This window comes from Podarcis liolepis (genome assembly GCF_965112155.1).
Source record: "Podarcis liolepis genome assembly, chromosome: 6".
In the NCBI taxonomy this organism is placed as follows: Eukaryota; Metazoa; Chordata; class Lepidosauria; order Squamata; family Lacertidae; genus Podarcis; species Podarcis liolepis.
The window spans coordinates 89,218,432-89,235,612 of NC_139559.1; the positions used below are offsets into that span (position 1 = coordinate 89,218,432).

At 44.1% G+C, this 17,181-nt stretch overlaps 1 protein-coding gene across 2 annotated transcripts in view; it reads left to right on the forward strand.

The window, feature by feature from the left end:
- LOC310708448 (carboxyl-terminal PDZ ligand of neuronal nitric oxide synthase protein-like) overlaps nt 1-17,181 on the forward strand; it is a 78,163-nt gene that overhangs the window by 12,285 nt on the left and 48,697 nt on the right. For both annotated transcript variants that reach the window (XM_083506813.1, XM_083506812.1), the window contains exon 2: nt 15,662-15,733. In XM_083506813.1, the coding sequence (XP_083362939.1) occupies nt 15,662-15,733 (72 nt within the window). The remainder of the gene's footprint in view (nt 1-15,661; nt 15,734-17,181) is intronic.

Below are 17,181 nucleotides of genomic sequence, written 5' to 3' on the forward strand. Positions count from 1 at the left end.
ATCTCAGTGCCGATAGTGTTTTCAGTTTTAGTTCCAGGGCCGTCTTAAGCATATCCAGCGCCGTGGTGCAAAGATCCCCCTGGCGCCCCCACTTTCCCAGAGTTTTCGACCTTTTTTAGGGCTGGAGGAGGCGGGCAGCGGCTGGAGGGCAGCTCCTCTGGCGGGGAAGAGGTGGAGGCTGGACGCAGCACCTCCTGGCTCAGCTGGCCGCTTCGTGCCGCGGTGGCCACAGCAGGCAGCACACCGAGTGAACGGGCCTGTGCCAAGTGAGCAAGGGCGTGTGAGCTGCTTCCGCCGAGTGCCAGCTCGGTTTTTTCCCTTTTAGCCTTCTGGCTCCCCGCAGAATTCAGCGCCTGCAGGCTAAAAGGGAAAAAAACCAAGCCAACATTCGGCTGGAGCGGTGCACGTACCATTGCTCACTCAGCGCGCTTGTTCGGTGTTCCCCAGACTCTCGCGTGGCACCTTCCAGAACTTGGCGCCCTGCGCCACCAGCCTCTATGGGTAAGACGGGTTGGTTACTCCCCATATATTCAATAAACCTTTTCCAATCTTCTTGTTCTCTTATTCCATAAATTAAGTCTGCAAGCTGTGCATATTGAGTCAACTTAAGTTGCCATTCTTCTTTGGTTGGGACCACGCTCGCTTTCCATTTTTGGGCTAACGAAACATGGGCTTCAGTAGTGGCATACATAAGGAACCTTTTTTGACACCTGGGAATTTCAGTCTGAATTATCCCCAACAGAAAGGACTCTAGTTTAGTACTTTAAACATTTTTTTTCACTTCATTATGCATCATTTCCCAATACTCTTTTACCCTTTTACGTGTCTTGTTGTTGTTGTTTAGTTGTTTAGTCGTGTCCGACTCTTCGTGACCCCCTGGACCAGAGCACGCCAGGCACTTCTGTCTTCCACTGCCTCCCGCAGTTTGGTCAAACTCATGCTGGTAGCTTTGAGAACACTGTCCAACCATCTCATCCTCTGTCGTCCCCTTCTCCCAACATCAGGGTCTTTTCCAGGGAGTCTTCTCTTCTCATGAGGTAGTCAAAGTATTGGAGCCTCAGCTTCAGGATCTGTCCTTCCAGTGAGCACTCAGGGCTGATTTCCTTAAGAATGGATAGTTTTGATCTTCTTGCAGTCCATGGGACCCTCAAGAGTCTCTTCCAGCACCATAATTTAAAAGCATCAATTCTTGGGCGATCCGCCTTCTTTATGGTCCAGCTCTCACTTCCATACATCACTACTGGGAAAATCATAGCTTTAACAATACGGACCTTTGTTGACAAGGTGATGTCTCTGCTTTTTAAGATACGTGTCTACCACATATCAAAGAACGTTCCCTCCAGCTCTTTGCATCTCCAGCACTTAACTGCTTCATTCTTATACATCTTAGCAAGCCTACTCGGAGTAGGCAGAAGGTGCACTTCCTAAAAAGCTAAGACGGAGTCATCACATGAATCAGACGGTCGCTTGAGGCTTACTGTTCGCTGGCTAGCTTCTGTTCCCGCATCCTTCTGATTGTACACACTACTGTTCCTTTTTTTTAATGTCCCCTTCGGTCATGTGCTTCTGCTCCACATCTCGACCACATCACCTCTGCTTGTGTGATTCAGAAACTGTGGGATGGAAAAAAGCTGGCTTCCTCAGTGCCACAGGATAAACGGCCTCCCATTCATGAATGAGTCCTTCCTTCCTATATGGAGGAGCAGCCAGACGGACATCCAACCTGGAGAGTTTGGGATAAGGACGGAAAGAGAGAGAGAGAGAGGTGCTTGTTGCAAATTAGAATTCATTCATTCTGAGTCTTTCTCATCCAGCAATGGTATCAGCAATGTAGGGAAGCTTTTGCCAGTTCTTTACAGTGGTACCTCAGGTTAAGTACTTAATTCGTTCCAGAGGTCCGTTCTTAACGTGAAACTGTTCTTAACCTGAAGCACCACTTTAGCTAATGGGGCCTCCCGCTGCTGCCGCACCGCCGCCACACAATTTCTGTTCTCATCCTGAAGCAAAGTTCTTAACCTGAAGCACTATTTCTGGGTTAGCGGAATCTGTAACTCAAAGTGTATGTAACCTGAAGCGTATTCAACCAGTGGTACCTCGGGTTAAGAAAATTCATTCTGGAGGTCCGTTCTTAACTTGAAACTTTTCTTAGCCTGAGGTACCACTTTAGCTAATGAGGCCTCCTGCTGCTGCTGCTGCGCCGCTGCCACGCAGTTTCTGTTCTCATCCTGAAGCAAAGTTCTTAACCCAAGGTACTATTTCTGGGTTAGCGGAGTCTGTAACCTGAAGCATCTGTAACCAGAGGTACCACTGTACTGGTAGATATATAGATGGACATATATAACATGTAACTAGATAGATGATAGATACAGCACATAACTATTAAATTAAATTAATACATATTAAATTAATAAATTAAACACATGCACACAGATAAATACATTTTTACAGCAGAGCAAAAGCACCGTGTGGATATCTTCTTCTTGAAAGTTATCATTCCATGTGCGGAAGATAACATCTTATCGCTCTGAGCATCCGGCTGACTTGATTACTTGGCCTTTTGTAATACATTAATGCATAACTAGTATGCCGCATATTGTTTCAAACCATTCTGAGATCAATGGAGTTTGTGCTTTTGTCCCAAGACAAGCACAGAGTCCCACCCCCAAGAATAATAAATTGAACACAACTTTCAGATGTACCGTACCTCTCATAACATGTTTCAAATTGCCTAATGGTAGCCCTGCGATAGTAAGTATTTAGTCATTTCGCTGATAAAAGAACGATTAGAACGTTAGCAGTGGCAAAGTTTTTCTCGGTGGTTGCAAGAACAAATGAGCCCTATATTCTAAACAAAATGCTTGATTAACCTGGAGGTAGGCTGTATGAACTGTGTATCGATTTGTAATGATTTGTTGGGTCTCTGGACCGTAATAAAGATTGTTGTTGTTGATAAAAGTTATGGACTGTAGTTCAGAAAATCTTGATTACTGGGCAGTTCCAGAATATAGGTATTGGATCTACTTGAGAAGTATTACATTTCCAGCAGTTACTTTGCACTCTGCATTAAAAAACCCGTTTTAATTCTGTTTCCAGTAGGAAAGCATTGCCTCAGTAGTCCAAGAGAGCCTTAGGAGAAAGCAGTCTTTTCTATTTGCAGTGGTACCTCGCAAGACAAAATTAATTCGTTCCGTGCGTTTTGTCGTCTTGCGATTTTTTTCGTCTTGCGAAGCACGGTGTCGGGAAAGTTTTGGAAAAGCTTCAAAAATCACCAGAGTCTTTAAAAACCTCAAAAAAGGTTACCACACCGCGTTCTATGAGTTGCTCCTCGAAGTCAAGTCGCAACTGTATTAACGGTGTTAAGAAAAAGGAAACAAACTTGCAAGACGTTTCCGTCTTGCGAAGCAAGCCCATAGGGAAAATCGTCTTGCGAAGAAGCTCAAAAAACAAAAAGCCCTTTCGTCTAGCGAGTTTTTTGTCTTGCGAGGCATTCGTCTTGCGAGGTACCACTGTATCATCTATCTATCTATTTTCTATACAGTGGTACCTCTACTTACGAGCACCTCTGGTTACATATCCTTCAGGATACGCACGCAGCAAACCTGGAAGTACCGTATTTTTCGCCCTATAGGACGCACTTTCCCCCCTCCAAAAATGAAGGGGAAATGTGTGTGTGTCCTATGGGGTGAATGCAGGCTTTCGCTGAAGCCTGGAGAGTGAGAGGGGTCGGTGCGCACTGACCCCTCTTGCTCTCCAGGCTTCAGGAAGCTCTCCACAAGCCTTGGGAGCCCCGCGGGAAATCGCGCCGGGCTCCCAAGGCTTGTGGACAGCAGCCTGCAGCCCGAAACCCGGGGAGTGCAGCGGAGCGCGCCCCGGGCTTCGGGCAGATATCCGCAAGCCTGGGGAGACCGGCAGGAGTTCCCGCTGGGCTCCCCAGGCGTGTGGATAGCAGCCTGTTCTGGGGGCTGAGGTCGGGGGAAGCTCGGGCTTCCCCAGCCCCACGCCTGGGGGGAAAATAAAAAAAAAATTATTTATTCCCCCCCCCAAAAAAAACTAGGTGTCCCCTATAGGCCAGTGCGCCCTATAGGGCGAAAAATACACTATTTTTCCGGGTTTCGCCACATGCGCAGAAGCGCCCTGCTATGCACATGTGCAGAACAGGCACCTCCGATTGCGAAAACCTCAGGATCTGACTGGCGTTCCGTAACGGATCCTGCCCGCAACCAGAGGTATCACTTTACTGTCCTTCATCTGAGGACCACAGGTGGTACACAACATAAAAACACAAACACACATAACACACTCCGCTTTTAAAAGGCCATAGATGCTTTAATTCTACAGTGATGTGAATTTGCTTCTAGTACTATTGTTCTGTGCAGGAATCTTTCATACGGTTCATTCCCCCCAGTGACCGTTTGCTGTTTTCGGAGGCAAAATGCCATTTCCCACAAATCTTGTCAGGTTTGGAATTTTGCGTCTGAAACCTGACCAATGAATGCTAAAAGAAAAGGGAAAAGAGGACTTAATCTCTAATTTGTTCAGGACTTCATTAGCTTGTTAACATTCTTTGTACTCTGTTTCCACCCTAAAACCCGCAGATTTTAAATTGCATTGCAATCGGGAGTGTTGAAAGTAATCAGATATTTGCGGGGGAAGTACAAATAGGAACAATTTGTTCAGTTCCCTTCCCTTTATTTTATTCCTGCGCTGGTGCCCACAAGAGCTGTAACTCGGTTAAGGAGATTTTATTTGATTGATTCTCCATCAAGTAATCGACCCATTTAAATTCGCAGTATTTTTTAAATACCGCATTTTTTGCTCTACAAGACTCACTTTTTCCCTCCTAAAAAGTAAGGGGAAATGTGTGTGCGTCTTATGGAGCGAATGCAGGCTGCGCAGCTATCCCAGAAGCCAGAACAGCAAGAGGGATTGCTGCTTTCACTGCATAGCGATCCCTCTTGCTATTCTGGCTTCTGAGATGATTCAGAATATTTTTTTTCTTGTTTTCCTCCTCCAAAAACTAGGTGCGTCTTGTGGTCTGTTGCGTCTTAAAGAGCGAAAAATACGGTACTTTGGTGGTTTGCAGAGGTTTGTGGCAGACCAACTGTTTTGCATGAAGTGGACCCTGTTCTTAACCCCTGACAGCTCCAGATGCCTGATGAATAGAAGAGTCGCTGCCAGTCCGAGCAGGAAGTACTGAGCCACGTGGAGCTGTGGCCTGACTCAAAAATAAGGCAGCTTCCTGTCTTGTTCAGGTGATGGCCACTTGCGTTGTGGGAGGCAGAGTCTTTTAGAGGCCTTTCCATCCATTCATTAGGTTGGTTGGTTGGTCTTTCAGATTAAAGTTGTACAATTTACAATAAAGTAAATTGGACTACTGCAATGCGCTCTACCTTTGAAGGTGACCCGGAAACTGCAATTAATCCAGAATGCGGCAGCTAGACTGGTGACTGGGAGTAGCCACCGGGACCACATAACTGAGAGATCTGCATTGGCTCCCAGTACGTTTCTGAGCACAATTCAAAGTGTTGGTGCTGACCTTTAAAGCCCTAAACGGCCTCGGTCCTGTATACCTGAAGGAGCGTCTCCACCCCCATCATTCTGCCTGGACACTGAAGTCCAGCGCCGAGGGCCTTCTGGCGGTTCCCTCATTGCGAGAAGTGAGGTTACAGGGAACCAGACAGAGGGCCTTCTCGGTAGTGGCGCCCGCCCTGTGGAACACCCTCCCTTCGGATGTGAAGGAAATAAGCAGCTATCCTATCTTTAAAAGACATCTGAAGGCAGCCCTGTTCAGGGAAGTTTCTAATATTTAATGCTGTACTGTTTTTAACATTTGATTGGCAGCCGCCCAGAGTGGCTGGGGAAACTCAGCCAGATGGGCGGGGTATAAATAAATAAATTATTATTATTATTATTATTATTATCATCATCATTATCATCATTATCATCATTATCATCATTATCATCATTATCATCATTATCACATACCCAACATACAACATAAAGACAAGATTCCAAAGAATCTCCTGGACTTCCTTGCTCCCCTTTGTGGGTCCTATTCTTAGTCATTTCCTTCTGCATCTTTTATAACAATCCAAAATCTTTTATCTCTCCATTGTATCCAAAATTCACCATTAAACTACAAGTGTCATTCCAATCCTACTAACGGTTTTAGCTGTTTACAATGGTTTTTAAGATAAATTTTAAATTTCCCCCATTCCTTATTCAAATTGTGGTCTTCCTGATATCTGATTCTTCTGGTCATTTTTGTCGTTTCGGCATAATCCATTAACTTGATCTGCCATTCTACTCTGGTAGGGACTTTATCTTCTTTCCATCTCTAGGCCAGTAACATCCGTGCAGCTGTGGTCACATACATATAAGGTCTTTTCTGCTCTCTTGGGATTTCGGCACCTAGGGTTCTGAAATGAAAGGCTTCGGATTTTTTTTTTAGAAAAAGTTATTTTAAACATTTTTTCCCCAATTCATTATATATCATTTCCCAAAATTCTTTTACTACCTTACATTTCCACCACATATGATAAAAGGTGCCTTCTTTTTCCTGACATTTCCAGCGTACATTTGACCCTGTTTTATACATTTTTGCTAATTTACTGGGAGTTAAATACCAACGGTACATCATTTTCATATCATTCTCTTGCTGCGTGTAACATGCTGTGAATTTTAAATCCCACTTCCGTAACTTCTCCCATGCTGTAAATTGTATATTATACCCAAAATCCCTCACCCCACGGAAGCCTCTTTTAGAACGGTGCTTGCCATCTGCACTTTTTGCCCGCATTTGCATTAAAAACAACACATTCAATATATGTGTATTAGAATTCTGCTGCCAGATTTAATCAGGGACCTTTTTAGCTGATTAAAAGCATTTCATCCAAGAGGATCAGCTCTAGGGCTAGTGATGTCTTGAGCTTACTGAGGCTGAGCATATCTTCCATTTTGGTCCTCTCTGCCCAACTTGCTTAGGCACTTAGAGTTGTAGTAACATAACCCAATTCATTTCAGTGAGTTTACTCTGAATGGGGATGGAAGGAGGCAGCAGTTTCCCTTCTGAGCGCAGACGAACACGTGAACCGTGGCAGTTCCCACTTCCTTTTCCCTTTTCATTGGAATCTCTTGGCATCCCTGACCCAGAGTAAATCATGTTTCAGTTTCAATCTCTCACCTAAAGACAAGAGCAGGGGTCGGCAAACTTTTTCAGCAGGGGGCCGGTCCACTGTCCCTCAGGCCTTGTGGAGGGCCGGACCATATTTTGAAAAAAATATATGAACAAATTCCTATGTCCCACAAATAACCCAGAGATGCATTTTAAATAAAAGGGCACATTCTACTCATGTTAAAACACCAGGCAGGCCCTACAAATAACCCAGAGATGCATTTTAAATAAAAGGGCACATTCTACTCATGTTAAAACACCAGGCAGGCCCTACAAATAACCCAGAGATGCATTTTAAATAAAAGGACACATTCTACTCATGTAAAAACACGCTGATTCCCAGACCGTCCATGGGCCGGATTTAGAAAGCGATTGGGCCGGATCCGGCCCCCGGGCCTTAGTTTGCCTACCCATGGACAAGAGCCATAGCATCTGGTGAAGAGATATGAGGACTTTAAAGGTAATGGGTAACTTAGATAGTAGAAATTCCTGTAACTGCAACGTATCTTGATCTCCAAACTAATCCCCAAAACTTAACCTCCACGAGAGGGGACACTACGATTTTGCTGAGCAACGAGTTCCACTTCCCAGTTGTTTTTTCGGGTATATAGCCTCAATCTGATGTCTTACAATGTGAATCTCTTGCTGCTTATCCTTTCCTGGGACTTGGTAAATGGTTCATTTTACATAACATAAATCCCTGCATACGGTCGTTCCTCTACTTACGTATCCTCTGGGTACGGAATCTTCGGGTTACGGCCACGGCAAACCCGGAAGTCTATACAGTCATAGGTAAAGGTAAAGGGACCCCGGACCATTAGGTCCAGTCGTGGCCGACTCTGGGGTTGCAGCGCTCATCTCGCTTTATTGGCCAAGGGAGCCGGCATACAGCTTCCGGGTCATGTGGCCAGCATGACTAAGCCGCTTCTGGAGAACCAGAGCAGTGCACGGAAACGCCGTTTACCTTCCCGCCGGAGCGGTACCTATTTATCTACTTGCACTTAGACGTGCTTTCGAACTGCTAGGTTGGCAGGAGCAGGGACCGGGCAACGGGAGCTCACCCCGTCGCGGGGATTTGAACCGCCAACCTTCTGATCGGCAAGCCCTATACCATTTAGCATTCCATTATTGCATCCATCAAAGCTTGTTTACACTGTTGAATTTATCTTAATGCTGTCAGCGACACTTTCCCCCATTCACCTGTTGGGGGCATGGTTACTGAGCAGAGGTCAAGCCCTGTGGTCCAGGTGGGAGCCAGGTGCTGTAGGGGATTTCTGATTCTTCCGGCTATTTTGGCATAATCCATCAATTTAATCTGCTATTCTTTTCTGGTAGGGACTTTTATCTTCCCTACCAGAGCCATACTTCGCGTCACATGGACTACTTGTTCGATGATCAGGATCGCTGGTGTTTTTGCTTTTGCTTCTGTTTTCAAAGCACTACCTGAAGCTGCTTAACATGACTTGGGGGAACAAAGTTGGGATGAGCAGGACATAAACTCCCCCCCCCAATAATATTTATTATTTTCAGTAGATAAACATAGTAAAAAAAGAAAAGATTGACAGTAATAAAGACAAACAAAAAAAGAAAAGAAAAAGAGAAAAAAGAAAAAAGATACATACAACATATTACCACTTAATTAATTAAAATTAAGTACCATCCATCTTCATAAACGTAGTATTTGACTTCCTCGAATCTCTTCCATCCGAATTTCTTAGTAATTACCGGTATATGTAGCAGTTTTCAATATCAGTGTTTCAAAAGACCATATCACAGTCCTAATCATATTACACAGCTTTCCTTTCGTACATTTTCTTATTTATAACTTTAATTCCATTTTAATCCAAGTCCTAATTGTTTCTTTCAAGTGGTTACATATCTTTAATATTACAATATTTATTCAAGTAGTCTTTAAATTTCTTCCACTCTTCTTGATGTTCTTCTTCTTTTTGGTCGTGGATTTTCCCATGTTATTTCCCTAATCTAAACTACTCCAATAAATGCTTGAAACTGCTATTAGAGCTCTCTGGGAGAAAAAAAGACAGGTATACAACAGTGATAAGAGAGGCAGAGAGAGAGAGAGAGATAACTGTTTTTAAACTAAGTCAAATGGAATGTGCACAGAAAGTTTGCAATTAAAGGCAGATGGTTTGACTAACAGGGTTATATTTTTGTGAGATGTGGGGCCAGAATGCCAGAAGCCTTTTTGTGTATGTGAAGCAGACCTTCCTGAATCCTGAATGGAACTTTCCCAGGAGATAGCTAGAAAATTAATAGGGGGTACTTGATTAGTAAAAGAGACCCTTTGCAGTAAAATGAGGCCATCTGGATATAAACTAGCTGGATTTATAGATCTCTCCCCCCTTTTGAAAGCTCAGCTAAGGATGTCCTGCAAGTAGAACGGTGCTTCAGTATTTTATTACTGGCCTTTGCATATTGTTCACAATATTTACAATATTTACATGCAGTTCCTTAGCCCCTTCCCCGAAAAGAAGACCTAACTGTTTGTTTGAGATACGTTTGGGAAAGTTGCAGCTACTAAATCTGAATATACTCCCAATTTTATTGTACTTATTTCACAGAACAGTCCTGTACATGCTTCTGAGAAATGAGTCCTATTGAGTTCAGTGGGGCTTACTCCTAAACCAATGGGTATAGGATAGGGCAAATTTGTCTGGGTCGGGAATGGCACAACTTAGGTGCCACCACAGAGAAGTCCCTGGTGAAGATCTTAATTTAGGGCAGGTTTACATGGGAGCAGATGGTCCTCTGGTTCATTGCAGTTCTGAGGTGTGGGATTTGCTGTTTTGTAGGGTGGTGCTGTGGGTTAAACCACAGAGCCTAGGGCTTGCCAATCAGAAGGTTGGCGGTTCGAATCCCCGCGACGGGGTGAGCTCCTGTTGCTCTGTCCCTGCTCCTGCCAACCTAGCAGTTTGAAAGCACGTCAAAGTGCAAGTAGATAAATAGGTACCGCTCCGGCGGGAAGGTAAACGGCGTTTCCGTGCGCTGCTCTGGTTCGCCAGAAGCGGCTTAGTCATGCTGGCCACATGACCCGGAAACTGTACGCCGGCTCCCTCGGCCAATAAAGCGAGATGAGCGCCGCAACCCCAGAGTCGGTCACGACTGGACCTAATGGTCAGGGGTCCCTTTACCTTTACCTTTAGGATGATGAGAGGAATTCTTCAGCAGAAGCAAGGAAGCCACTACTCACTTTTAAGAAACTAAACTAGGGTTCTCACGTTAAGCTCTTGGGTGTCATGACTTGTCGTCTTCCTGTTGTGCTGCAGCATCAACATTCAAATCAAATGAAATCAAGCTGTTAGACTACGCCGAAATTTTTACAATTTGTTTAGCAGACCACTGTAAACAAATGAAAACACTAGCAGCAGGGTGGATAAAAATCAATGATTTTTAAAAAACCAACAACAGATTTTTTTTTTATTTAAATCGGATTTTTAAAATAAAATGCTTTTGGAGGAAAAGTCTTTCTAAAGATAGTTTTCTATTTAGGTTGCATTATAGTCCAAAGGCTATTCATCAGGAAATAAGGATTTGTTTTAAGTTTTTCACGTGTGCTAAAATTCAGTCTAAGTTGTTTGTTGTTGTTTTTTAAAAAGGTTTAACCACATCAGTTAACAAACATGGATGCTACAATGTTACTGCTTTAGTTAAATAAATTGTTTAAATTGTTATTAAGGAAATGATTATTTTTCTCCTTCCAATAAAGTACAGCAGAAAGGTTGTCCATATATAAACAGTTAACTTAGTAAACCTCACAATAATTTAATAATTATCTATGTATTTCTAATAGTATAACCAAATCAGTAATTTTTATATAACTGTAAAAGCTGCTCTGAAAAATTTTTATTCCAAAAATGAAACCTTCATCTGGTTGTAAATATTAAGATTATACCAGCAAGAATGAGTCTTTCTGTAAAAAAAAAAATTAAATCAAGTCTTACTGACTAGTGATTTAAATCGTGATTTAAATCGATTTGATTTAAATCAAATCTACCCTGATTAGCAGGATTTTAATCTCACTTGTAATGTAACAAATCCTATGTATAATATGGATAGATACAAAATATAAATTATGAAATAATATGTAGTTGAAAACGTTGACGGTAGGACCCAAGGAGGGGATTGGGGGAGGTCTCAAAATTCAGAGAAATCTCTCTATATGGATATGTATTTGGTTTTGTTATAAATTGATATTTTGTAAAATCTAATAAAAACGATTTTTAAAAAACCCAAAACATTCAAATCAACCCATAGCTGTCAACTGTTCCTTATTTGGCGGGAAAGTCCCTTATCCTAGCGCCGTGTCCCGCTGCTGTCCCTTATTGATGATGTCCCTTAAATTTCCCGGGTTTCAAAGGAAGCAGTTCCTCTCCCTCCTTCCCTGCCGGCCAGGGAGGAGGGAGGCTCCAACTGTGTTGCTTGGCTGCGTTGCTCACCCAATAAGGAGTCTAAGAACAACTGGGGGGTGGAGCTTGCATGCCTTGTGCCGATCAAATCGGCTGCATTGCCTGGGGACTCGCCTTTGCTCAGCGCTTCCCAGCGGAGAGGTGACAGTGGTTTTCCTTGCTGTATCCCCTTTGCCGGGTTGCTGCGCTGTGGGAACCACCGCTTGAGGCTTCGTTTGGCTGCTGGCTGGGCTTTCTGCCTTTGGCTCGGAGGGGCTCAGAAGTTGAACATACCTGTGCTTGGAAAATCCCTTATTTTTGAGGCTGCTGGTCCCTTATTTTCAAATCTGTAAGTTGACAGCTATGGATCAACCAGATCCTAGAAACAGAACATTCCCCCCCCCCCAGTGGGATAGCTTTGATGAAATACTATCCCGTAGTAGAAAGTTTCACGCCTGCTCAGAGGAATTAAATGTTGTGCATTTCCTGGCATTGTAGCATTGGAAGAATGAGAATGTCCCATCCCTTAGACTGAGGACCAAGCCGTGTTTACCCTCTGTGAACTGCCAACATCATCAAAATCATTGAGTTTCTGGAGTTTGCCAAGACATCAGAGAGGCAAACCAAAATACAGCCCTTCTTGCTACCTGGTTCTGTATGCTAAAACCAAGTTTAGATAGTATCTTTCATAGTTCCTGCCATACTACTCTCCTAGCCCCCAACCAACATAGCTCTGAAGTTGGCCAACGGTTGTATCTTTGGGCAGCCTTCAGCTAAAGAATGGTGCAAGCAGAACAATTTCTGCTTCTGCAAAAAGACTTAGTACAGTGGTACCTCGGGTTACATACCCTTCAAGTTACAGGCGCTTCAGGTTACAGACTCCGCTAACCCAGAAATAGTACCTCGGATTAAGAACTTTACTTCAGGATGAGAACAGAAATCGTGCAGCGGCAGCAGGAGGCCCCATTAGCTAAAGTGGTGCTTCATTTTTTTTTTTTTATAAAATTTTTATTGGTTTTACAACATTTTTAAGAAAAACAAACAAACACTAAAAAAGACAAACATACACGTATAATTTCAAACATATTTTCATAAACCTCTTTTCTTGGACTTCCCCATACCCCCCCTCTCTGCATCCCAATGTCCATAATTCAACTAGCAACTCCCAATTGTTACTTTCCAATCTCTATCATCTTAGTCCTCTTTTATAGTCTAACCTTATATCCCTGTACCCTTTTGCTTCTGGAAACCACAACATTTTAGCATTCATTAAGTTTATAGTAGTCCTTAAGGTAGCTTTTAAATTTTTTCCACTCCTCTTCCACCGTCTCTTTTCGTTGGTCACGGATTCTGCCTGTCATCTCGGCCAATGTCATATAGTCCATCACTTTCATCTGCCATTCTTCCACAGTGGGTAAATCTTGTGTCTAAAGTGGTGCTTCAGGTTAAGAACAGATTCAGGTTAAGAACGGACCTCCGGAACAAATTAAGTACTTAACCCGAGATACCACTGTATTATTAAAAAAGGTAAAATCAATAAAAACTATACGCTTAAAACGTCAAATTCGAAACATGGTTAATCGGTATTTTCAAACCCGGGCTTTCCTCCTTTAGTTTGAACGTTAGTCCTGTCAAAGGTATTCAACCATTTACTGCAGGGGGGGGGTTTGCTCTGTGAGATAATCCCACTTGCAAGATTTTGACTTGCAGAGAGCAATTTTGCAAAGTGGTTTTATCTCTGAATGGAGTTTCCCAGAAAATCTGGCATGGGATTCGCTGTGCTTTATCTGTCTGTGTCTCCCAAATCCTTGCAGGCAGATGGTGGAGGGGGGCTGTTTTTATCACAGTGAGTGGGCTGGTAGATCTTTCAGCCAATGGACCTGTGTGAGGAAGAATGCATCTGAAAGCTGCAGGCCTTGTGACTGCTCCTCAAGATATAATGCTTCAGGAAATGGCTTCCCTCTGAATCTAGAGCCCTTTTTTCATCACACTTACATTCTCCCTATGAAGGGACACGGGTGGCGCTGTGGTCTAAACCACTGAGCCTCTTGGGCTTGCCGGTCGGAAGTTCGGTGGTTCGAATCCCCACAATGGAGTGAGCTCCCTTTGCTCGGTCCCAGCTCTTGCCAACCTAGCAGTTTGAAAGCACACCAGTGCAAGTAGATAAATAGGTACTACTGCGGTGGGAAGGTAAATGGCGTTTCCGTGTGCTCTGGTTTCCATCACGGTGTCCCGTTGCTCCAGAAGCAGTTTAGTCCTGCTGGCCACGTGACCTGGAAAGCTATGGACAAACGCCAGGTCCCTCTGCCTGAAGGCGAGACGAGCGCCTCAACCCCATAGTCCTGGTACCCGCAGCCCAGGGGGCCTTCAGATGACCACCCATTGAGTGGTAGCTGGAGGAGACATTGGCAAAAAGACGGCATGTCAGCGGCTGGGCCAGCAGGACTTGTGCTGGTCACCTCAGCTTCCTTTCTGTTCCCCCTCCCCGCCCCCAAAAATCTCAGAGCCAAGAGACAGCATAATAAAATGCTTGTTTTATTGTTTTTTAAAAAGTTTAAAAGATATTATCCCTTTCTGCAGCAGTGTGCTTAATCCCAAGCAAGCGTGTTTGGCATCAGGGCAGGCAGACGCAAGTTCCATTTGTTTCCCTGTAATCGTAAAGATGCTGCGATTTCAGTGAGATTAAATCCAAAGCTGCGCGTACTCAGAAGTGTTTGTTCTTATCAGGGTTGGCAAACTTTGTTTTTTATTTTATTTTATTTTTTGTTCCGAAATGCCAGGCAAGTGGAAGCAGTTGTAAAGCATGGAACGGCAGTGGAGCAGAAAAGAGATACAGTGGTACCTCGGGTTAAGTACTTAATTCGTTCCGGAGATCCATTCTTAACCTGAAACTGTTCTTAACTTGAAGCACCACTTTAGCTATTGGGACCTCCTGCTGCCGCCGCGCCCCGCTGCGCGATTTCTGTTCTCATTCTGAAGCAAAGTTCTTAACCCGAGGTACTATTTCTGGGTTAGCGGAGTCTGTAACCTGAAGCGTATGTAACCCGAGGTACCACTGTATGTTAATTGTGTGCTACTGAAGCCTTACTCACAGAGCCATCAAAAGGGACACCCCCCACACCCATAAGACCATTAAGCTCAAAGTCTAAAATCAGCTGCACCATTGAGAGTGTACATAACTTTCCTTAGACTGTGCTCATACTCCTGTTTATAGTGCACTCATCCTGCTTCCAGAGCTGGATTTTCAATAACAAAACACATATGTATGTCATGCGTCGTTATACGATATTCCTGTTTGATATGTTCTTTCTCAAACCAGATTAACACTGATTGGAATTCTTAAGCTGTTCCGACTTGGTTTCTAGCCAGGGTATGAACCCCCTAAAAAAAGGTAAAGGACCCCTGTACGGTTAAGTCTAGTCAAAGGCGGCTATGGGGTTGCGACGCTCATCTCGCTTTCAGGCTGAGGGAACCGCCGTTTGTCCACAGACAGCTTTCCAGCATAACTAAACTGCTTCTGGAGCAACGGGACACCGTTATAGAAACCAGAAATGCCGTTTACCTTCCCGCTGCAGCGATACCTATTTATCTACTTGCACTGGTGTGCTTTCAAACTGTTGGCAGGAGCTGGGAGGAGGTTGGCAGGAGCTGGGATGGAGCAACGGGAGCTCACCCAGTCACGGGGAATCGAACTGCCGACTTTTCAGTCGGCAAGCCCAAGAGGCTCTGTAGTTTAGACCACAGCACCACCCGCGTCCCTAACGCAGGGTAAAGACACTCTCCGCCCAACAAGGCCCCCTCGATGCATACAGAACAGAAGCAAATGAAGCCATGCAGATGTGAACAGTGTGTGTTGGGGGGGGGGGGAGATTTAGGAAGCACTGAAAATGCAACCGCTAGAAGGTGGCTTTTTGAACACATTCTCAGTAAGATGCAGGGCGTGATACCCTATAATAACCTGGGTGCAGAGAGGAGCAGGAGAGCAGCTCAGTGTGGGAAGCAGCTGCCCAGAAGGCTGGTTCTGAAGGAAAGTTTGACTCTTGCCTTGGTGTTGCCTAACTCTTCTCTCTTTTCCTTCTAGTATATTGGCAGTCTAGATGTACCGCGGCCAAACAGCAGGGTGGAGATTGTCACGGCCATGAGACGCATCAGGGTAAGTGGTGTTGATGCTTTGATTCCAGCACGCTAATGCATGTCTGCTGTATCCGAACAAGATTCGTGTGAACAAGAGAGAGATATCTTAATTCTAGATGGTCGGGAGAGGTAACGCGGAAATGCTGCGATTCTTATTAAGCCCCTTGTAAGCTGGTAAACGCGGTCCCTTCCTCAACGGCAGTGGCTCATGCTCTGTTTCTGCTGATAGTACCGTATTTTTTGCTCTATAAGACGCACCAGACCACAAGACGCACCTAGTTTTGGGAGGAGGAAAACAAGAAAAAAAATATTCTGAATCTCAGAAGCCAGAACAGCAAGAGGGATCGCTGCGCAGCGAAAGCAGTGATCCCTCTTGCTGTTCTGGCTTCTGGGATAGCTGCGCAGCCTGCATTCGCTCCATAAGACGCACACACATTTCCCCTTACTTTTTAGGAGGGAAAAAGTGAGTCTTATAGAGCAAAAAATACGGTAATTTTAGCAACATAAATTCTTATAGCACTACCAGTGCACCTAGTTCTTTAGGAAGTAATAACAACATGAGGAGGAAGGGTTCCTGCCCCAGAAAGCTTGCGATGTAAAATTCAACCCAGGAAGGCAGCTGCAGAAGAAAGATTGTGGGTTCAGTTCAGTTGTACCCTCACCTGAGTGCTAACCATTTCTGGCCTACGAGCTCTAGTTACTCTTGGCCCATGGCAACAATTACTTTGCCTGCCCTGCCTCTCCCTCTTCCCCCTCACTTAATGTTTCTGGATTCTATATTGGCTGATAGCATGCAGTACGGTGGATTTCATCAATAAACTCATTCTAGAAACTTTGAATACAGTGGTACCTTGGTTGTGAAACTTAACCTGTTCAAAAACCAAGGCATGGCTTCCGATTGGCTGCAGGATTGGCCAATCAGAAGCTGCGGAAGCCACAACGGACATTTGGCTTCCGAAAAACATTGCAAACTGGAAGACTTACTTCCAGGTTTGCAGTGTTCGGGAGTCGATTTGTTCAGGAGTCAAGCCAATCAACAATCAAGGTACCACTGTAGTAAGGTAGATCAAAAAGATGGATAGAAAATCTTCCGTAGAAGAACATCTCCAACCAGCATCTGACCTGTCATGAGAAATTCCCCCGTATATTGAAATACCCAAAGTTGATTATTTGAAGAAGTTTTCTTTCAAATTTGTGGTCAGTAGAGTTGAGAGTGCATTGTTGGCTATGATACATATATGGTGGAATTGTTTAAACATCAAACAATTTTGGGAAACAATATATAACGAAATGAAAAAAATGTTCAGATACTCATTTAGGAAAACACCAGAAGGTTTTCTATTGGGAATAGTACCAGGAAGCCTAAATGAAGAAGACAAGACCTTATATTTATATGCAACTGTAGCTGCAAGGCTATTGATTGCGAAAAATTGGAAAAGTGGTATTGTACCGACAAAAATAGAGTGG